Source organism: Ylistrum balloti, unplaced genomic scaffold, assembly GCF_031769215.1.
Source record: "Ylistrum balloti isolate Yb309-2 unplaced genomic scaffold, AGI_CSIRO_Ybal_v1 Utg370868, whole genome shotgun sequence".
NCBI classification, from domain to species: Eukaryota; Metazoa; Mollusca; class Bivalvia; order Pectinida; family Pectinidae; genus Ylistrum; species Ylistrum balloti.
The window spans coordinates 642,759-666,631 of NW_026782496.1; the positions used below are offsets into that span (position 1 = coordinate 642,759).

Below are 23,873 nucleotides of genomic sequence, written 5' to 3' on the forward strand. Positions count from 1 at the left end.
AAATTCCAATCACGCCTTTTTCTGTTGCCTATCAAATACATATAACATGAATGATACCGTGAAGAATGTAATGTATTTTTTTTAATTAAACATATTTTATTGCAAAAATTATTACAACAGGATTAGGTACAAGTTATTACAACGTATGAAACACCCTTTCCCCAATATATAACGAAATATAGTTAGACAACGCAATAGCCATATGACAACAAATACACTAACTACACATTTTAGTAGTAGTAGTAGTAGAGAGAGAGAGAGAGAGAGAGAGAGAGAGAGAGAGAGAGAGAGAGAGAGAGAGAGATGATTGAGGGGGTAGTTTAAGCGAATACATGTTATGATAGATACTATCACATATAACCTGTAGCATAGTTTTTTATGATTTCGTTTAAATTAAAACATTGATGATATGAAATAAAAAATATATATCTACATATAACAGAGATGACATTAAGGAAACAAGAAAACTTTATTTTTATCTAAATTAAATACGAATAAAAAGTTTAACAATGAGATTATATTTTAAATAAAAATTCAAATAAATGATACATCGTATATGTCGTATATAAACAATGCCATCTCCGCACACAAGTGTACCACAGAACACTTATACTTATGACTAGATCACATCAGCAGATAATACCGGTACATACATTAGGTACAGCAAACATCTGCTGTACAGATAGTCTCTACATTACCAATCGATGTTCCAGAGAATTGTAAAAGCTTCTATACTGAAACAATGTTTTTTATAAAAAGTCTTCGTTTAATATTTTCACAAAAAACAACTACAAGTATGTAACTCCCCTTGACACAGCGTAATTTTGTCCAATACCCGTACCATGATACAAGACAGCACCTACTACTTTGCTCATCAACACACAATCATAACAAATGTCCGGTCCAATACGGTGTAAAGTCAATGTTGTGTACTTCTGCCATCATATGAAAATACCTGTAATTAAAAACAAAGACAGTTTATGATAAAACGCTTCATTCAGAAATACCAATATTTCACCAATTGCCTTTCAAATTTTTCAAATCTTATTTCAGCAATTAAAAAGAAAGATAAAATATAATTAATTCCGGCACAGCTTTGTTGAAATATGTATAAACAAGATGTAATACGAAAACAAAACAGCTGTGAAATAACGTTACAGCTTCACAGTTCTATAACTTATAACAGTACAAATATTCCAAACTTTAAATATACCTGTCTATAATTGCCTCCAGCCATTCCTTGTGAAGTAGATTTTGTGTCCAGGTCGTCGGAATAGCTTCAGCGCCATATTTACATCCCAACATTGCACCGGCCACACATGCATTAGTATCAGCATCTCCACCCTACAGAAAAAATATGAATGACTACGTTCACCAATTTATGTTCTTTTCAATTGTTTTGTTACATCGCTTCTTAAGAACATACTAGAGCTAGGCTGCTTATTATCTTACATTAACCAATGCCATTCAATACATCCACGTTTTCTGTTAACATTATCAAATCACCAAGTTGTGGAAAATATGGTACGAACCTCCATTATAATTTTTGTGATCGCCTCCCTGAAATTCTGCTGCTTTAAAGCCCAAAAACCTGACCCCATCGTCTTGTATGTGTATCCGATTTTCCCTGATTCGTCTAGTTTCAGCTCCTTCAATCTTGTACATTTAAGATACGTCTTAAATTCCTTTCTCTGAAATAACAAAAACACATAAAACTGTAGATGGCTTATTGACGAAGAAAATTCTGTTGACAAATGTTTTTTTTTTATTACCAACAACCCACACACTGACACCTTGTTTAACCGAACTATAAATGGATTAAGATTATTCGTGAAATTTCGATAGTGAACTTATCATGAATAGGGTAGAATTTGTATTTTATCATTCAACACAGCAAAGATATATCTTAGATCATCACTCCCTTCAATATCTTGATATGAATTCCAGAAATTTCTTCTCAGTTTAAGCTTAAACACACTTATATCCTTTTCATTGTGTTACATCTTAAGTCGTTAATACAATGTACCAAAATGTATAATTAAATGAAACGGAAGCACAGTTTGGTCGTTTATAAACATACCTTCGTCCATGATAAGTTTTTGTCTACATGTCAATGAAGATACAAGTCTTAAATTTCGAATAGAACTTCTGATATTCTGTTTGTTTATATCAATAAAAGATCAAATTGAACCTCTGAAGGTTCAAGAGACTGAAGACAAAACCATTGAACGTTTTACCTTCTCATCAGTTTCCAGACACTTTGATGCATACTCATAACAGTCACGGATGATTGCTTTGATGTTGTAATTGCCTTTACGGTCCAAATGTTTTGGCTGACGTTGTAACATTAATGCTATGGCAACACTCACAGCTACCGTTGACGCTCGGCATCTGGTCAATCAAAGACAGTTTTAACTTATTGAGCATAAATAACATGTTGGATGGACAAAAGATCATTTCGATTACTTCGTTTACCAGATTCAGAAAGACTGCAAAAGGCACACATACTTGTAAAGCACCTTCAGACAGTTTATTCAAATTCAAAACAAGTGTGAAGTGAAACATTTGCATGTTATGGTTGGATTTCAGTTCTTTTTTCTTTTACCATCGAAAAAAGTGATCCAATTCTTCAGACTATACCGAGCAGCTTTAATTTCACATTGGGAGAATTTGAAGCTGAACAATTTTGACTTATCATAATCAACGATGGAAACAATCGTCAGATATAAGTATGATTTTTTACTGTGTCGTTTCCACTTAGTTTCAAAACCATGAATATCTATGACAAGTAATTTATAAATAACGTTATGCAAGTGATTGAAATCTCGTGCATTTTGTAGCTCCCAGAGTATTTACTTCAACCGAAATGTAACATTACTTTCATCAATCTACAAAATGGATACATGTTGTTATTAAAACGAAAAAAATAACGGAAAATTAAGAGTTCATTATAAACTCCAAACATATTTTTTTTTATTCTTTTCTTCTTTTATTCCTTGGGGGACGTCTAAATATTGTGTCACCAAATTAACAATCCTTCAATACACACTGCGTCTCAGCGTTAGTGATTTTGAGAGAAAAAAAAATGAATACGTTAAAAAACTTTAAGAGAAGGTTATATCTCAATATAATTTAGAGTTAGTGTCATTCAATACCTTGGATCAGCATGAGTTGTCCTGGTAATAGTAATGGCATTCTGTATGACGAGATCGATATCGGCGTACATATGGACTCCCAGGATACTTGTCCGCATCACGGCACCGTTAGCGGCTACGTCCCTTCCATTAAGGTCCCATACACGTTCGGCAGTCTGATGCAGAAAATAATTCTATTTCTTACAATAATTTTTAAAAACACCAAACAAATAACACTCATTGAACTTGAATTAAATAAAAACGTCACATACCAGTATTTAGTTTTACACCTTTGATACTGAGTTGACGGTTAACATGCCATAAAACGTAGCTTTGGCTGGCGGTACAATTTCTGCAGTATAGAAAAATGTCCCCCTTCTGATTTTATGGCTGAAAATGTATTGGTTATGTTATATACACTTACAGCAAATGGATCCTCAAGGTAAGTTCGCTTATTGATGACAAAATGAGTTGTCCGCCCTTGTCCCATTCCAACATGATCCCCCAGCTCAGGAAATCCTTTTAGTCCCCAGTCTTTTATGCGTCTAGCGAAATCAAACGGGTCGACCTGTCAAGTACGTGTCGATAGACTTAAAACAACACTTATTTTCACGCCTTTAAAGTTTATATAACCGCAAATGAATAAAAACAATTAAGTTAAGCTGCGTGGAAATCCCGGTTTTGAGTTTTTCATTTTTTACGAAACATTTCAGAAAGGAACACCATACGATAATTTCATTTCAGGAATTAAATATCATCAAGTGTTAATTCCAACACGAATAGATACAAATTTATCACTCGGAAATATATATACTTTCTTTAAATCGGCAATTCAGTTCAGTGTTTTACCGTGCCCTGGTTTTCGACGATAGACAGAAGTATGAGAATCATCTGGTCCGAATCATCTGTCCAGTCGCCCGTTTTCCAGTGTACGCGATGATGATCCTCAATCTTGTGAGAAAATTCCAGTTCCTTCCGCATCGTCTTGTAGTGCTACACCGATTAACAAAACTAGTCAAATCAATTACTTAATGGCCCATTCCAATAGATGTCTTCAACAGTAATAATTTGAATCTTTGTTCTGTTGGTTCTTAACATTAAACATCTTCAGAACCGACAATAGCAATAATCAATCAAGGATATTACGGGTTACATTAGAACAATTTCGCTATATTAATAATCACCTTAAAAACAGAACAACGAGTCTTCATGATAGTGCAGTGCCGCTAGACTCAGTCACTGAAATTCTTCAGAAATACCATTTAAACCCTTTTTTATCAAAAAGAAATCTCTTGTGGTGATGAAAGAATGACAAAACGTACGAAAATAAAATATAAGACTTCACATGATGTAGGTTTAGAAGTTCATGTATAGACGAACACGTTGAAAACAGCAGGTGAACAATACCTCTTTGCATTCCTCTTTCGTCAGAAACTCTGTAAGCAGTCCAATAGCATCCCCAGCACATTGTCCAAAGATTGTTCCAAGGATTCTTTGAACTGTTTCGTTGGTCACATTCACTGGCTTTTTGGGAATTCTTGCTGGTGTGTTTTTACTGCCATCTAGGGATGGTAGAGTGGGCTCAGGATTTGATTGTGGTAGTGTTGCGCCGTCGTTTAATGAAGTTGCAGTGCCATCTACCGGAGTATCAGTGCTATTGTCTGTTGGTGGTGTTTTCAAATCCTCTACTAGTGGTGGTATAGCAACCTCTGCTAAAGGTGATGTGGCGCCATCTGTTTTTGATGTGACGTCACATTCAGATTTCGTTATAGCGTCATCTATTGTGGATGAGGTGCTGCCTTTTCCTAACAATGATGTGTCGCCATCTAGCGATGATGTTACGGAGTCAGGTTTTGTGGGTTGTATGACTCCAGAATCTGTGACAACAGAAGGTCCACGTTGATCTTCAGTCTGCAATTAACATTATGTAAAATTCGTTTTACTATTTTTTTGCATTATTATGTCATCTGTTTTTGTCTTCTAAATTAAGCAAAAATCAGAACTCCAATTCAAATATGTACAAACTTGAACTGTTGATTCGTGTATTGGTACAAGGCAGTTTAATTGTTATTTGAAAAACATAAAATTGATACATTAAAATGGTGTATCGTTTATTTCAGTCGTGTTGGTTTTCTTCAAGTACGTCAATTGGTTCATCAAAATCATTGAAACAAAACGAGATAAAACATTTAACATTTTCAGATAAATTAATGATAAAATTGTGAATTAGTTACGCGTATTTTTCCAATTCTACTAATAACTGGTTACCACTTAAGCCTCCTATAAACTATTTGCAAGCATGTATACTCGTGTAGCTAGCAGGTTAACTACCGGGCAGAAAATAACCATATTCTGTCGATGTTCAGGCTAGTGTCCGAGCCATGGTAGATGGTATGTTTATATTACTATCCTTAGTAACAAGAGTTCTTATCGAAGGACATAATATACTCCTAAGTTTTGATTACATCGAAGTTAAAAACGCTGAGGCTGAAACTGATGATCGATCTTAGTCGAATGTTGGATATTGATGAACGTGTAGTAATTTGTTAAGAGCTGGAGTTAATTCCATCACTGTTTCAAAGAAATTTCAATAATATTATGTCTATTTGGATTAAAGTGGGGACAGTTCCCCATCTTTCCTTTTTATAATGCAAGTGGATGACCTTAAAAATCACTCACTTACTAACAGTCAATATTGTACATGGTTTGATTGCTTTCGCCTTCATAACTTTTATCTCAGAACTTGTGCAAGTCTATCTTTGTTATTGAAAAGAACGACAACTCTAGATTTAGACCGACTGTGATGGAGATGAGGGTTGGGCTTTACCTGTACAACTGAAGCCCCACCCATTGTAACCTTACTCAAGTCCGATATATTACACAATCTCAAATGCAGAGAGACCCATCGATTTTACGTGCTAAGATTAGAACGTTGTTAGCTCCATATGGTAATGACATTATAATCCACACGGAAATTTAGACTAGGCTAGTCTATGAAATATATCAGCAAACATCTATCGTATCATTGTGTTTCATACCTTAGCATCAGCTGATGCCATACTAATCTTGGTTTCGTCCTCCCGTCTGCTTCTTGTCAGTCATGCTACCTAATTATAATAATTATAAATACTTCTTGAACGAGGGGGGATAACTCGTGGATCTAGTATGGAATGAGTTTGTTGCTACCGACAGCTTCATTTAAAAAAATGCACGATATACGTAGATGACGATAGATCCACATAGAGAATGAAATGATATTCTTTTATATTTGTTGATATTAAAGATAAAAAGTATTTATCTTATTTTTATCATTTCAGCACAAGCTCGGTTATCAATCGAGATGACATTAGTTCGACAATGAAACATTGCAAGATGTTCCACCAACGACCAACTTTATAAGATTTTGCTGTATAATTTTGCTACAGCGAGGTTTCAGTTCTACTCATTCTCAGTTAAATGAAATTTGAAATCTCAGGCAATCAGGTGCACAAACATATTAAGTGCCATCACGTTTTAATCATACAAATCGTATCATTTCATCACTAATTGATGACGCACAAAATTAAATTTCCCTACAGATTTCCCTTTGTGTTATTTAAGTACATGAACAATGGAATAATGGTAAGCGGATCCATCCAGTACTTCTCATTAAAAAGTAATAGCAATTTTTTATAGTCAAAATTTGACATAGCCCACTTTCAGACATTTTGAATTTCTGATTACTTTCAAAATAAATATAAAAAAAACACACAACAAACGGCCAAAGGGAAACTTAATATGTAATTTGGAAATACCAATCCTGTACCGAAATAACAATAACAAATTATAACTGTCAAAAACCAACATGGCTGCCTGTCGGCCTTCTTGTCGTTTGATCAGTCTCAAAACGGTCTATGCAAAACCATGGACCACTTACAACCTATATGAAGTTATACTTTTGACAAGTTGGTTTTTCTTTCGGCAGCGTCGCTAGCTTTTCCAGAAGTTATTCATTTACATGTAAATCAATTGTTCGACAGCGGACATGTCAGTACATCAATCATTTACAAAACTGCCTGTCTTAGCGATCTCTACACGGTGAACTTTTATTACTTTGACCCCAGTTACTTACGAACTAAAAGTACTAGTGATATTCCAGTCAATCCTGAAGATAGTTACATTTTAGTATGGACATCTGAATCCACGGAATATATTGCGGATTTTATTTTTCGTGTGTATTTCTCAAACTCCCAAAACATATTAATTTGATAAATGATTAATAAGCGGTTATGCCTTATTCGGTTTACTTCAGTGTTAGTTCAGTTATATTGAGACAAGAACAACCCACACGTGTAAAATAACCGACGAGTTTCCCTCCCTCCCTTCCTATCTAAAGCATTTGTTTTACTTTCTCAGCTGGGCCTCCCGCTCTTTACTAGAAAGACGATACCCTCCAGTCCTTCTTAATATTGTTTCCTCCTTCACCCTCGGATGCTTCAGACTAATTGGGACGGAGCCCAAGCATTCCTACTGAATGAGTAAGATACTTTCACAAAATTTTATTGATTTTCTGACATTCTTAAAAAGGATTTCAAAGAAATTTGCTCCAATTTCCCCTTTTTGGACACTACCACTCCTGCCTCAGAGGGTCTTATACCCACTGTTTATACATAAGTAATTCCCTGTAATTACACGTACATGTACGAATGCTTCAACCAATGTTGTAGAAAATTCAATTATTCCTACATAAGAAGGATTTTTAAAGAACTTACATTATCATTAAATAAAACAAAAGCCAGGTATATTGTATATAAAAAAGTATATTCAATCTAAAACAAACAGCTAAAATAAAAAAAAGATATTATAGCATTTATATTTCACAGTCATAATTTAATTTATTGACAACAAATTACCATGCTATGAACACATCAGTAACATAATCATTATTGTACTCAATCAGACTCATCAGTAAACTTGAAATAGGCAAGCTAAAAAAGTGTTTATGATTTGTTCACACCGCCAATAAAATGATGGGAATTTTGGGCATACAGTGTAGAATTCTGACATCCCTTATCACAAGAACAAGAGGAAATTTTGTAACAAAAAAAAAATGTTCATCATTATTTAAAAATGTCATGGTATATATTTAAACATGATAATATATTAAATGGTATGCAATTAATTAAGCTCCGCCAGTTGATAAAGAAATTGTATTGCACTCCCCTAAATAATTCTACATATATTGTACATCAAGAATTAGCCTCATGATTTCTTCTTTGGCACAAGCATTCTGATTCAACAATTAGAGCACGAAAACGTATTGAGTCAGCAGCATAATATGTTAATCTGGAACTAATATTTCAGCTCCTGAGGACATCTAAAAATTTTAACTGTTTGTAATGAGACAGTCATTTAGCATCAATATCCAGCTAGGAGCAAATATGAGAGCTATATAAAAGCAATGTTGATAATCATTGATTTATGTGACCAATTTTACTAGGTTGTTTGATATTGTGGCGTTGGAACCCTCATCATAAAACAACACAACAGGGTAACTATTGTCCACACATATGCTCATGACAAATGTCCAGTCCAGTATGGTGTAAAGTCAATGTTGTGTACTTCAGCCATCATACAGAAATACCTGTCATTGAAAACAAAGACACATAATGATAAAAGTGCATTCTCTTTGACTAAGTTATATGAAATGCTATCAAAAACTTCCATGGTAACAGATATATGTATTAAAACTTCCAAAATCTTCTTCTACAGAACCATAAAATCATGGAGTTTGATTTAATTTAAATACAAGCCAAATTTGTTGATTATTTTATTTTGTTTATAACCAATATAAAGCATAGTCTACATGTCATATTCCTAATAACTGTTCAATGATAAGAGTTAACCTGGATGTGAGTTAACTAGTTAAATGTTTGTGATTAAAATATACCATGACTTATCTTACAGGTAAGCAATACTGGCTTGTGTGCCTTTAGGTAAAGTCACCTACATGTACCTGGTGAATACATCTAGTGAGACAGTAAACATACCTATCAATAATTGCCTCCAGCCATTCCTTATGAACTAGGTTTTGAGTCCAGCTGCTCGGAATTGCTCCAGCACCATATTTACATCCCATTAATGCTCCGGCCACACAAGCATTGGAGTCAGCATCCCCTCCCTGAAAAATATATCACATACAAAGTGAATTTCTTTTTTTTTCATGTTACTACCCTGTTAACAATGAAATAATATTAATCACATAGATTTTAATATGACCACATTTTTAAATATATCTTGGCTATAATGTTGTAAGGATGGGCTCGACATTTTTTATTATATCAATTGTGACGTTATCATTTTATGGCTTCGTCTGTGTTGTGACATCGTAAAAGATTGAGATTTTGAGTGAATAGATTTCATATCAATGCTTAAAGTAGTTTTTACATGAATGTTTGCAAAATTTTAAATCAAAGTAAGATGATAAACAGAATCTCATATAAGAGTATCTCTATTTGTGTGGTTTCCCTGTCTTCATATTCATAACCAAATCAGAAGATAGGAAATGGGAAAAATAGAGTAATGTATTATTTATCTGTCTTGAACTATCTCTTATTGTAAGATAAATATGGATTTTGTCTTAACAATATTAATCATCGTCTGTTAGATATGATCTGACAGTAGCTCCATGTATTTTAATTCTATTAGTACATGGAAAAAAATGCTTTTTGTTGAAATTTTATAAAATCTGGCATTGATTTGATTTAATTCTTTATTAATCAAAGTACTACAAGTGTGATGTAATTTTTCAAGCCAAAGGCTCACAAAAATGAAAAAATGCTAGGCTCAGCCCATGTTCTCCTGAATGTATGACTAGCCAGCACATGAGAGACAAGAAGATTAACATTTACATGGACGGACGGACTGGTCTTTGTTATTTAGAAGCATTTACAAATCTTCTTCAAATAAAATGTCTTGATTCATTTTCATAACATGTAGAGAAGTGAACTGAGAATCTTATGAATATACACACAAGATACAGTGCTTTGGAATGTCAAGGTAACACAAGAACGGACAAATTAACAAACAATTTATAAAACTTCAGAAATGATTAATGCTCAAATGTACTGTGATCTCTCACAGTAGTAACAAAATGAGAAGAAATATAACCTGATTTAGATTCATTATTTGATATTACTAAGCAGACCTAAGAAAACAGAATACAAATATGTGATTTTATCGTTAGTGTTACATGTACAAACCTCCATCACAATTTTTGTAATTGTCTCCCTTATATTCTCCTGCTTTAAAGCCCAGAAAGCTGTCCCCATAGACTTGTATGTATATCCTATTTTTCCTTCTTCATCTAGTTTTAATTCTTTTAGTTTGGTACACTTCAGGTATGTCTTCAGTTCTTTTTTCTGGAAAAATCAAATTATCGAAAATGCTTTAACATTTTTTTGAAGCCTGATTTTAAATACCATTGGTACAGCATTTACACACAAAAGCTACAAGCAGTGGTACAACATATCAAGTTTAAAAGAATGATAGTCAAGCAGTGGTACAAAATACCCAGTTTAAAAGAATGATGGTCATCATTTTTCAAATCAATGTAATTGTCATTTCATATTTATGCTTAATGACTGTAAATAAAGTGAAATCAAATCTTCAATGTATATTACAAACATACAGTAGCACATCTTGAAATACAATCAGTCAGTCAATTTTGTTCTTCTGGATGATCCTTTTTATGGTGTATCAAAGAGATCACAGGTAGAAATGAATATCAGTTAAATACTTTCATCTGTAAAGAGGTGCATGTCAATATTTCAATGTTCAATGTTTCAAATATCCTAAGGATGTTGAGAGTGAGAGTATTATCCTATCCAATCCAATTTGGTATTAGCTTTGAATTAAAAATATAAATTCAAAAAATAAAAAATTGATCTGTGTATCTAATGGACTGTCAAAATATACATACACTTGTTTAGAGTTCTAACATTCAAAAATTTATATTCTGAAGTGAAATTCAAAACTCTGCCTGTACACAAACTACACATGCTAATATTACAAAATATTTGGATCTTGCAACCATAGATTAATATTATAGATATAAATTATTTTTCATGAAAACAGCAATTTTATTTTATGGAAATGTGCTAGAATAATGAATGTTCTGATATTCTACCTCCTTTTCAGTTTCCAGACACTTTGATGCATAGTCGTAACAATCATTTATAATTGCTTTGATATTGTAATTTCCTTTCTTGTCCAGATGTTTAGGTTGGCGCTGTAACATTAAGGCTATAGCCACACAAACAGCTACCACAGAGGCCTGACACCTGCCAAAAATAATTTATGGTTGTAAATGACATATTCAGTGTTCTAAAAAAATCTTTTATTTGGATTTAAAATAAAAAAAAAGAATTGACTTCAATAGATATACACAACAACTTGCACTCTTTTGATACATACACTGTAAAAATAAGAAACATTTCTGATAAATACATTTTCTTGCAAATTCAATGGAAATAATATGTATATTGTATCAGGTCAGGCAAAATGATAACTACATAACAGTATTTTTATCTAAGTGCTGCCTTGTTTATCAAATCAAATCTTCAGTCACAAATGATCTTGTGGGCCCACTATCGAGACACCATCTGTTGTCCAACTACACAATCAGGTTGTACCCAACCACCATTTAGTCTGATTGTCTCACTAGGCAGCCACTGTTTATCTTATTGTCCCCCTGGCTAGCCACTATTAATCTGGAGGTCCAATCAATAACTCTTGTTGTCCAACTACCCCGTCATCACTAATCTGTTGTCCAACTATCCAGACACCACTATCCAGACACCACTATATCTATCCAGCCACATCCCCCACACTGTTGTCCAACTATCCAGACACCACTATATCTGTTGTCCAACTATCCAGACACCACTATATCTGTTGTCCAACTATCCAGACACCACTATATCTGTTGTCCAACTATCCAGACACCACTATATCTGTTGTCCAACTATCCAGACACCACTATATCTGTTGTCCAACTATCCAGACACCACTATATCTGTTGTCCAACTATCCAGACACCACTATATCTGTTGTCCAACTATCCAGACACCACTATATCTGTTGTCCAACTATCCAGACACCACTATATCTGTTGTCCACACCAGCTATCACACCACTAATGCCACAGCTGTCCCACATACCAGCTATCAAATCTGTCCTCCCACTATCCAGTCACAGCTGTCCCACATACCAGCTACCACTATATCTGTCCTCTCACTATCCAGCCACAGCTGTCCCACACACCAGCTACCACTATATCTGTCCTCTCACTATCCAGCCACAGCTGTCCCACATACCAGCTATCACTAATCTGTCCTCTCACTATCCAGCCACAGCTGTCCCACACACCAGCTATCACTAATCTGTCCTCTCACTATCCAGTCACAGCTGTCCCACATACCAGCTATCACTAATCTGTCCTCTCACTATCCAGTCACAGCTGTCCCACATACCAGCTATCACTAATCTGTCCTCCCACTATCCAGTCACAGCTGTCCCACACACCAGCTATCACTAATCTGTCCTCCCACTATCCAGCCAACAGCTGTCCCACATACTAGCTATCACTAATCTGTCCTCTCACTATCCAGTCACAGCTGTCCCACATACCAGCTACCACTATATCTGTCCTCCCACTATCCAGCCACAGCTGTCCCACACACCAGCTATCACTAATCTGTCCTCTCACTATCCAGCCACAGCTGTCCCACACACCAGCTATCACTAATCTGTCCTCTCACTATCCAGTCACAGCTGTCCCACATACCAGCTATCACTAATCTGTCCTCTCACTATCCAGCCACAGCTGTCCCACATACCAGCTACCACTATATCTGTCCTCTCACTATCCAGCCACAGCTGTCCCACATACCAGCTATCACTAATCTGTCCTCTCACTATCCAGTCACAGCTGTCCCACATACCAGCTATCACTAATCTGTCCTCTCACTATCCAGTCACAGCTGTCCCACATACCAGCTATCACTAATCTGTCCTCTCACTATCCAGTCACAGCTGTCCCACATACCAGCTATCACTAATCTGTCCTCTCACTATCCAGTCACAGCTGTCCCACATACCAGCTATCACTAATCTGTCCTCTCACTATCCAGCCACAGCTGTCCCACACACCAGCTATCACTAATCTGTCCTCTCACTATCCAGCCACCACTGTCCTACATACAAGCCACCAATAATCTTGTTTTCCATGTGCTATTTATACCTGAAGAAATGATTAAAAATCTTGTTTATTACCTTGGATCAGCATGAGTTGCCTTCCCAATGGTAATGGCATTCTGTACCACAGTGTCTAAATCTGAATACATGTGGACTCCCAGGATACTTGTCCTCATCACTGATCCATTTGGAGCCAAGACTTTACCATTAGCTGTCCACACCAGATCAGCAGCCTTTGATGAAAGAATAATTACTCAGTACCATAACACCATCGCAGAGCAATTTTGTAACATAAATATCAGATATAACCATCGCTTGATTGTAAACCATTCTTCACGAACATTAAAATCATTCAGGTATTTTACTGAAACAATAATTTTTGAAAATCTATACTGCATAGATATTTCAAGATTCCTAAGACAATTTACTAATGTCAAATAAGATTTGAAAAACTCACAGCATGTGGATCATTCACATAGTCTGGGTTTTTTATTACGGTCATAGTTGTCTTCCCTTGGCCCATTCCAGCAAAATCACCTAACTCTGGAAATCCACTCTTGATCCAGTTCTTTATCTTTCTTGCAAAGTCATTTACATCAACCTGTTCAACAGGTCAAAATTTGATAATTCGAAACATGTAGGTTCCCATTAGAGATTTCTGAGTACAGGACGGAAAAAGCAAGAAATTAAATCTGTTCAATATTTTTTAAACTTTTTTCATCAAAGTTTTCACCATATCTTCACAGTTAAGTGACACGTAGCCTTGCCACATTCTAAATTTTCTTCTCCTAAAGATAATGTTTACAAAAACGAATAAAGAAAAGAGAATATAAACAGAAAAAAAAAGATCAAAACCTTGCCCTGTGTGTCAATCAGTGACTGCAGAATTAGAATCATCTGGTCAGAATCGTCTGTCCAATCTCCAACTTTCCATCGTATACGATGCATATCACACACTATCTCCTTATGGGAGTATTCTAAGTTCTCCTTCACTGATTTGTAGTACTATAAAACAAAAATCACAAACAAAACAGCATTAATAAAATTCTTCTTCAAAATCATATTAACACTTTTTTTAAGAATTACATTTTTTTTATTTCATATTTCTATAATTTTGATTGATAATATGATACATAAATTCCATAAGTTAAAGAAACTAACAGATACATGTACCAGAGAATTTAAAATTAGATTGTACTACTAAAATCTGTAGATCTAATATAAATGACCAGCCAGTGACTGGCAATGAGATTATTAGGCTGTATTATTAATTAATTAATTAATAATATTATCAATTATTAGTGCTAAGATCAATATACCATTTCACATTCCTTCTTTGTTAGAAACTCTGTAAGCAGTCCGAGGGCATCTCCAGCACATTGTCCAAATATTGTTCCCAGAATTCTCTGCACTGTATCATTGTTGATATCTAATGTCTTCTTGCCAAATGTTTGTGACATTTTAGCATCATCTTCTTGTAATGCTGTTGTGACAACTGTCGCTGAAGCTAAAGCACCCTCTATTGTTAGAACATCACTACCATCTACTGGTGAAGCTGTAGCCCCATCTACTGGTGAAGCTGTACATGTAGAACCAACACCTGATGAAATTTTAGCACCATCTACTGGTAAAGGTTTAGTACCAACTGCTGATAATGTTTGAGCACCATCTACAGGTAAACTTTTAGAACTATCTTCAAGTGTAATTGCAGCACAGTCTACATGTAATGTAGAACCATCATCTGTGGGTTGGTTTTCTATCTTTAAGTCTGGCACAGTAGGAGATTCCTGCTGAGAATCAGTCTGTAAAACATCAAACAAAGGTTTTCAACAAAAAGCATCACCAAGCCTTTTTGCAGACTTACATTTTGACTGAAATGAGTAACCACTACATGTATGTTTTATTTTGGCCACCTTTTTCCCTAGGTTCACCCCATTACATATCCTTCTATACATGTAATTCTGAATACTTCTCTAAGAATAAAATGAAACAAGAGGCCCTTAGGGCCTGATTCGCTTACCTGGCAAAACTGATTCCTCTTCACCAAAAAAATGATTCAAACCGAATTTGGTCATAATCCTATCATTCTTTCAGAAGGAGTAGGATTTTAAATAATTTGCCCTATTTCTCCTCTGGCCCCAAAGGGCCAAGACTGAACGTTTATACCAGATTGATTAACCTTCATCCTCGCATGCTTCAGACCAAATTTCGACAATATCAATTCTTTCCTACAGGAGGAGAAGGAGTTTAAAGAATTAACTCCATTTCCCTATTAGCTAGGCAGTGCTCTCCTGCCCAAGGGGGCAGAGACCAAACATTTATACAAACTTGATTTTCCAGTCCCCATGGATGCTTCGGACCAAATTTGATCAAAATCTGTTCAGTCATTCATGACTAGTAGTGATTTTTATCAAAAAGCTGTTGGATGCTGGATGACGGACACTGGACGGAAAACAAATGCTGTGTTGTGGCATATTTAGCTCACTGTTCATTGGACCAGGTAAGCTATATATGTTGTAAACTTTCTATTTGTGGTTGCAATATTAACAAATTGAAAATTAGGAAATTTGAATATTCAATTAGAGCTAGAGAGAGTATTCTTGAGAAACCTAACATAGAATGTTTAAGTTAGCTAGTTTAAGGATTAGCTCAATGGCTGTGTAGGAAAAAAATAGACAAAATCAATAAAAATAAATCTTCATGTCTCTAATTCTGGAATGATTGAGGTGGTTAACATAGCAACCACAGCTGGAACAACAAATAAATTCAATACATAATGACAATGGTAGCAGGGAAGTATCAATATTAATGATATGAAAAACAATGATTTGAGAATTTAATATGATAGATTTAGCAGCCAAAAGAGGCCAAAGCCATACACAATCCTAATTTTGTAGGATGTTTTACAATATGTGAAACCACTCTTAGAGCAAGAATATTGTTTAAACCTATTTACAGGAAGGGAGATAATTTCCATCAGTTATCACAAATGACACACATTAGCTAATCTGTTATTAGGATATCTATCATCACAGAAAGATAATCATTTGTTTTACATCAAGAAGAGATAAATAATAGAAAAAGGCCAGACATCAATAAAAAAAAAAAAAAGGAAAATTTGGTTTCATTGATTTAACTATCTATAAAACACTGCACTCAAACCACCGGTGTTGATGGTTACAGTTGCCACAATGTAAAGATTGTGTCTAAGGATAAATCAAAATTATTAAATGTAAATTCAGGTACATGTATATATTGAAGATAATGAGATTAATACAAACCCTGTTCCTAGTCCTCTTAAAATTTGAAAAATGCCAAAATGCCTTGCACACTGGTAATTGATAGGAAATCCAGCCTTATTTTCAGGCCCAGTTTTTTTCATGTTTCCCTAAGGACACTAATAATTCTGGTGTCCATCACAATATAATTTTATGCCCTATTGGTTGTTTTCAAGGGAATATTGTTAAAGTTAATATAATCTTTTAACACATATACAAAAATTAAGTGGGATCACATATGGAATTCTCGCCAATCTGGCCAGATAATTGATCCTTGCAAAACCGCTGGGGAATGTTTCTGGGGGTGAGAGCTGTTTTGGTAATACGTTATCATTTGTATACATGTAGCGTTTAGGAACAACATCGCCTTGCATAGCTCCGGTGCATTTTTAAACTTCTATATTACAAGTATATATGTAAAAATTGCTTCACGTCCCTGTGAGCAAATGTGCACAGGGGCGTGTCATTATACATTGTATTAGCTACAAGTGCTCTTGAGTTGTCGGTCAACCTATTCAATATCTCAAAATAGTGACGAGCCCCTGTGATTAGTGCTGATGATGTCAGATTTACAAAGAATTAAGCATGACCAAAGGCAACTGGCATGGTCTTTCATTGATTAGTACATAAGTGTATTGCCAGACAAGCCTGGTACACTGTACATCATTTAGACAGTGCACACCCATGTCTCTGTGATCGCACTTGTTACAAACACAGGAACCTGTGCCTGGATAAAACCCTGACACAAATTAACCTGTACCTGGGTATTAGATGTCGCCATGGTCAATCTGATCGTTTCGCCTCTTCGTCTCTTCTAAACCGCTGGTTTTCATGTCTTGTATGCTTATTTATATTTAAAGACGGCGTACATATATATAGAATCTGCGTCACTGACCTATAAATAACAGTGAGTAATTTTGAAGCATATTGCAAGGGAAATAACTCGTATAAAATTATTGCACGAAATATACAGTAAATTGCATCCTCTCACTATTTCGTCCTTCTATTACTCGTCAGATCCAAAATAGTGAAATTCAGTTTTATTTCATAATATTCAACTACACTGTAATATGAGAATTTTTTAAACACAATTAATTTAATTTGAACTGTATTTTCCCATGAGGATTTTATATTGAAGTCTGTTTTGAGAGAGAGATTTAGAAAACAATCTTTTTTCTTGTCGCTATACACAAACCTTCCCTTTTTGATATCCTTTAAAGTAAGCTTTAAAGGGTTATTTTATACTAACGTTTAGTTTTTCATGATATATATAGATTGAATAAATCTTATATAACTTTGCCATTTATCTATTGCGCTTTGAAACTTTGATTTTCTGGTTATCTTTTAACAAGTCTTGGCAATAGTTTATTGTTGTACATGTATTTGAAACCAGAAACATCGCATATCCGTTTTCTATCTTTTCTTTTTTCACAGTTCTTAATACGTCGTCATCTTGCTGACAATCGTTTCATCCCCAGACAATGATATGTAGTTCTTTATCTAACATGTCTAGTTTCCTCGTTCAAACATTTTTATTATATGTATTTCTCTAGTTACACCATATTTATATCGTTTACACGACAAATTGACATAAATTTATACAACGATGTAGTAAAATATATACTTATGCTGTTATTACAACGTACATTGTATTCCTCACATCAATACTACCCGCCTGTTGCTTACACGAACCTCTTTAAAATTCATATTCAAACCTACTTTTATTATTTTTCAATTTTTCGTCTCCATTGGATATTGTCCGAAAACAGTTAAGATACTTTCTTAAGTTGTTTGTCAGATGTTTTCGCTACACGTATAACTGACTGTTCTTTATGCTATATCGAAGTGGGAAATTCTATGGAATATTTCAAATATTGATAAACGGCAGAAAAAAAATGTGGAAATTTGATAAAAAATACTTTGTGCCTGTCACTTCCTACTGGTCGTGTGATGATAATATCTATTGTATAATCTTTTATTTATCTATCTATTTTGTTTGATTTTTCCTGGTGAAATAAATGTGCATAACTACCCTGTTGTCAATGCAATAACAAAGAAAATGGCATAGAGTGAGAATATCGCCTGATTAGGTTTTGTATTAATTTTATACAATACTGTATTCCCGAATGTTTACCCAAGTATTCAAGTTATGGAGTGAAGGCAATTTTATACCAGTTTCCGGCTCCTATGAGATTTCTGAAACTCGTCACCATTGTTATATTTTACACGAATCTCACATAATTTTCACACTCATTTCATGAGTCACATATGAATGGAAGTTCATGAAAGATTTACAATCTGTCCTTGCTTGAAAGGTGTGTTCAGTAGCTAGAGGGAACTGGATCCATTTGTTAGAGTGACAACACCTATAACAGCAGTTACCTGTATTCTTGGGAAAAAACACATACACATATTTTTCCTATTGCTGTCTTATGATCAAAGAGTGGGTTAATTACATTTTCTTGTTAAGGCTGTGATTTAAAGGTTTGTGTATTTCGAATTCTAACTACTTCCCACAATGAATAATTGATATGTCGTGATAATATACCAATATGTCGACCAACTTGTTCTACAACAAAGAAGACAAACAGATTATTTTTGAATGTTTTATTATTTTTGATAATTACATGACGTCTGCAGCTGAGGTGTAGAAATCAGCAACATTTCAGTAGTAAATTCAATATAGACACAATAACCGCCTAACATCTGGGTCCAATTTGTATTTAATTCGGTGTCAGCGTTCGCTTGTACCAGTTTTTGAGGATAGGATTTAAGTTACATCTAATCACACTGGATTAGGTTCAGTTGCCTAAAAGTTGGTACATGCGTGCGCTGGTTGTCAAAAATGGTTTTTGAAGCCGGAGAAACTCCCATGTTTTAGTGTATATTGCTTCAGATAGCAACTTTGACGATCTGTAAAAAAAGACATATCTCACTTATCCAAGAATTTTTTTTCTGATAGTTGGTATTTTGCTAGAGTCCGTTGAGATTACCTATCCGAATTCATGTAAATGGAAGACTCATTTATCCATTTTCTTGTTGGGTACATTTAGATCGAATCTGGCGGTTACATGCCATACCCCTTAAAGCATTCATTTTTTTTATTCTAATGACTACTTCCCACAGTGAATAATTGATACATCTGATAGTATACAGAAAAATCGATCAACATGTATTGCAAGAAAGGACGAAAAAAATATGTTTTCATCAACGGTGAAACACGTGCCTGACAAACATGTGTACCAATAATTTTAGATCTACGTGTCAAGTATTTTTTCATTTGATATAAGCATCCAACCGAACCATTCACAAATGCATCTGGAGCCATATTCGCTGATTGACTATTGTGATAACTGCAAGAGCATAAAACCACATAGCGATACTATTGTGATACCCGGCCTCTTCCTACACCGGTATGAAACACAACGTAACAACATCTACAACACTGCATCTACAAACCACTATACTATAGAACATATAGGCTCGAGACGTGATGGAGGTCTTCTTAGTTGGTTAATTCTCCCTCTTTTATACACCTTAGTCTATTCAGTGAACATGTTAATGAGGTTTCCCATAATATAAAACTTGACATTTTCGTTAATCTGTGGGTAACGACTACATCATGACGCAGGACAATTTCCTAGAACTCTTTGGCTCTGTCAAATTTCACTTGATGTTCATTTTATTGGTTAATGATGAACAATCTTCATTGCTTTATGACAAACAAATTTAATTGTTTTATATTGAAAAATTTTCATTATTTTTTCATGAACAGTTTTCATTTCTTTATGATGAACAATTTTAATTGTTTCAGGATGAAAAATTGTCATTGTCTTATATGAACGATTTTCAGTGTTTTATATGAGCAATTTTCATTGCTTTATAATGAACAATTTTAATTGTTTTAGGATGAACAATTTTCTTTGTTTATGATGAACAATTTTAATTGTTTGATGAAAAATTGTCATTGTAGTGTTTTATATGAGCAATTTTCATTGCTTTATAATGAACAATTTTAATTGTTTTAGGATGAACAATTTTCTTTGTTTATGATGAATAATTTTCATTGTTTTATGATGAAAAACACATAAATTGCCAACTGATCACCCCAGGAAGAAATCTTTGTTGAATAAGAAATAATATGCTTACACACACGAGCATCTCAATCCAGTAAATACATGTCGTGTCTTTAAAATGCTTTATAAACTTATATATATATAGAAAACCAAAATCGGCTTTACTAGGAGACTGGCATTCAACATTTTCCAAAGTTTTAGAAAACTGGAGAACAATATTTTCCCATTTCAATAACATTTTCAAACTTAAGCTTAAATCATGGCATAAAATTCTTCAGCTCACTTGTAATGTATTTGTCTAGGAGTAAACACTTTGTTTTGTGATCGATTTTACCTGTATTGGTTTAAGAGTACATGTGTATACTTTATTTTGTGATCGATTTTACTCTTCAGCTTATCGATGTACATAACTCATACACCAACGTGCGAACGGGCTGATCTGGTGTGTATCTCAGCTTATGAAGACACCACGTGGACATGTAAGAAATTCTTATACCGTTGGATTTCTTCGTTCATGAAGTATCCGTCCATAGTACACAGAGGACAAACTAGACATGGAAATGTTACTAAAAATCGAACGAAAACTGGTTAATTAAATCCACACAGTCTCCAGCCTCCATTTTGATAAAAAATGATAAATCGAAGATCTTCAATCATCCAGAAAACTCTGCTTACTATACATGGTACGAATGAGCCATCGTTAATCGTTTAGGAAAACATATGATGAAATTATATACGATAGATACAGATTATTTGTAGAGTTCCCAACTTTAAGACATCCACTACATTAAAGTTATATAATGATTACTGTTCCAATTGTTTACAAGTGTGAAAAGTTCTGTTTCTCACTATCTTCGAGGATGAAATAAAAGCGGTAAACAGACCGTCGGTCGTTTCATGGCTTTCCGCGAAAAAGACATACTTTTCACTTAAGCTTTTGATACAACCGCAGAAATTTGAACTTCCGAACATCCTTGTCTATAACATATAATTAAAAAGTCAGTTAACACCAACTTCAGACATCATTGTCAACAACACATAATTAAAAGTCAGTTAACACCATCTTCAGACATCCTTGTTTATAACACATTATTGTGGTAAGTTCATATAACCTCCAGACATCCTTGTCTATAACACATCAGTTAGGGTAAGCTCACATAACCTCCAGACATCCTTGTCTGTAAACACATTAGTTATGGTAAGGTCACATATCCTCCAGACATCCTTGTCTATAACACATCAGTTAGGGTAAGCTCACATAACCTCCAGACATCCTTGTCTATAATACATAAAATATAGAATGTTTACATAACCTCCAGACATCCTTGTCTATAACATATCAGTTATGGTAAGCTCACATAACCTCCAGACATCCTTTGTGGCACTCTGCATTACAACATGAACATTTGAACATTTCTGTAAATTTTCGCATTCAAAGTCACATTGTGTTGTTGTAGCATTATAACTTTGTGGCATCAATTTACAAAATACCATATCCGCTTCGATGTTGCATAGTTGATTGTTGACAGGTGCGGAGGTTCCAACCTGAACATAAAAAAACATACATGCAACTTCATGTCTGTACTTATATGATATACTAAATCAGATTAAGTAACTACTTGTGCGTGATAGACAACATGCCTGTTAACCATAAAAGCCTGATATATATCGTGTGTTGAAAATTTAAAGAGCTTGCAAAGAACCAAACAATTTCAACTAATTGTATTTGCGATCTGCCCAGGACAGGCGAGTCGTTCGAACTTCTGACGTTGGATTTCCCCCGATATGGAGTTTGGTTAAACAGCTTAAAAATACTTTACGGAAAAGAATAAGGAAACGGTGTGGATTTCCCGTCTAGTATCACTCCAGCCAATCCACAATGGAGAGTTTACATTCAGCAATCATTTCTAAATTTTAAATTTATTCACCCTGTTCAATTCAAGAATTCAAGAACCTGCCCAATGTTTCTTCGAGTAAGAAAAAATAATTTGATAGTCATTGCCGTAATTAACACTTAAGTATAATAATTCAGTCTCCTTTGATTAACTTTACCTTTCTGGAAGATCCCCTGTCATTTCATTCATGACTAGGATATTAAGATAAAAGAAACAATTACGGTTCTGAAACACCTTGTTGTGTTTACAGAGTTCATATGATGCGTAAATATATTAATATTTCGCGCCAAAGCACATGTACATTCTGTATGCACTTTGTATAAGAATATGTGAACTTACATGAACTGTTTTCTGTCCGACACGTGTACACTCTATGCCTTCACCAGTGACGTGAACGACAAATTTCTGTGACATTACATTGAACAGGCTCAAGTCTTTAATCATCAGCCACAATATAGAGGGAGAATTCCCCGGCACGGGCAAATCAAAGCAAGTGTTCAAGTCCTGGTCCAGGGCATAAGGTATCTGTCTTAACAATCTGTTGTCGTCATCTTTTATTACGGTGATATAGTGTTTCACTGAAAAGTATATAGTTAAGAATAAATGATTCATGAGTATTGAGATTAAATATTTGAATAAAAGTTTCATTAGTATAATCGAAAATTAGAAATCGTGAAATTGTGGAATTAAGATATCTGTTATTACATGAAAGGTTTCCCGTATTTTCATAGTCATTCCATAGCGTGATTGTATAAGTAATTTAAAAAAATACAAAGGAAACAGGTAAGGATTTTAATCTAACACCAAACGAGTTCTGTGATATTTGGTTTTCAGTTTCGAGTGATATATCTCCCCGTGGATACGTTTTCTTGGATTGTTGTTGCTGTCAGCACATAGTTTTTGCGACTATCCGGAATGACGAACAGAACAAAAATCGAAAATATCTATTTTTTACCAAGACACGTAAAAAAAAAAAAAAAAATACGAAATTTATATTTTGTCATGTCATGTATGTAAAATCATGAAATATCTTTTTGCTAAGACATGTATATAAATTATGAATAACATTTGTTGCTAAGATATGTATACAGAAACGTGAAATGTGTTTTTTGCTAAAACATGCATATAGAATCTTATATTAATATTTTACAAAAAAATTATATTTCGACATGTCGTGTATACAAAATCGTGAAATATATCTTTGTTAAGAATGTGAGATATTTATGCAAAAATTACATAATGTGTTTGTAACAA

At 34.4% G+C, this 23,873-nt stretch overlaps 2 protein-coding genes across 2 annotated transcripts; both read right to left on the reverse strand.

Annotated features, from left to right (window-relative positions):
- Positions 1–525: 525 nt before the first annotated feature.
- Positions 526–6,197, reverse strand: LOC132559164 (ADP-ribosyl-[dinitrogen reductase] glycohydrolase-like). Its single transcript, XM_060223777.1, has 9 exons — positions 6,173–6,197; positions 4,542–5,045; positions 3,984–4,127; positions 3,559–3,702; positions 3,156–3,310; positions 2,238–2,391; positions 1,533–1,691; positions 1,214–1,344; positions 526–955 (listed from the first exon to the last, which is right to left on the reverse strand). Exons 1-9 carry the CDS (start codon positions 6,191–6,193, stop codon positions 886–888), a joined length of 1,482 nt encoding a protein of 493 aa, XP_060079760.1. The 5' UTR covers positions 6,194–6,197; the 3' UTR covers positions 526–885.
- A 1,785-nt stretch (positions 6,198–7,982) lies between these two features.
- On the reverse strand, positions 7,983–17,496 carry LOC132559158 (ADP-ribosylarginine hydrolase Tri1-like). The gene is made up of 9 exons (XM_060223773.1): positions 17,409–17,496; positions 14,690–15,172; positions 14,226–14,375; positions 13,828–13,971; positions 13,449–13,603; positions 11,302–11,455; positions 10,376–10,534; positions 9,164–9,294; positions 7,983–8,757 (listed from the first exon to the last, which is right to left on the reverse strand). Exons 1-9 carry the CDS (start codon positions 17,427–17,429, stop codon positions 8,688–8,690), a joined length of 1,467 nt encoding a protein of 488 aa, XP_060079756.1. The 5' UTR covers positions 17,430–17,496; the 3' UTR covers positions 7,983–8,687.
- Between the last annotated feature and the right edge of the window lie 6,377 nt (positions 17,497–23,873).

What these genes read in the sequence shown, in the direction of transcription:
- LOC132559158 (XM_060223773.1), bottom strand. Translation starts at nt 17,429, where the DNA reads ATGGCGACATCTAATACCCAG. An exon ending in GCAACTCATGCTGATCCAAG is followed by an intron (nt 11,456 to 13,448) that starts GTAATAAACAAG and finishes TATTTTTGGCAG; the next exon opens with GTGTCAGGCCTCTGTGGTAG. An exon ending in GTCTGGAAACTGAAAAGGAG is followed by an intron (nt 10,535 to 11,301) that starts GTAGAATATCAG and finishes TGATTTTTCCAG; the next exon opens with AAAAAAGAACTGAAGACATA.
- LOC132559164 (XM_060223777.1), bottom strand. Translation starts at nt 6,193, where the DNA reads ATGGCATCAGCTGATGCTAAG. An exon ending in TCACAAAAATTATAATGGAG is followed by an intron (nt 1,345 to 1,532) that starts GTTCGTACCATA and finishes TTTTTTCTGTAG; the next exon opens with GGTGGAGATGCTGATACTAA. An exon ending in CTGGAGGCAATTATAGACAG is followed by an intron (nt 956 to 1,213) that starts GTATATTTAAAG and finishes TTTTAATTACAG; the next exon opens with GTATTTTCATATGATGGCAG.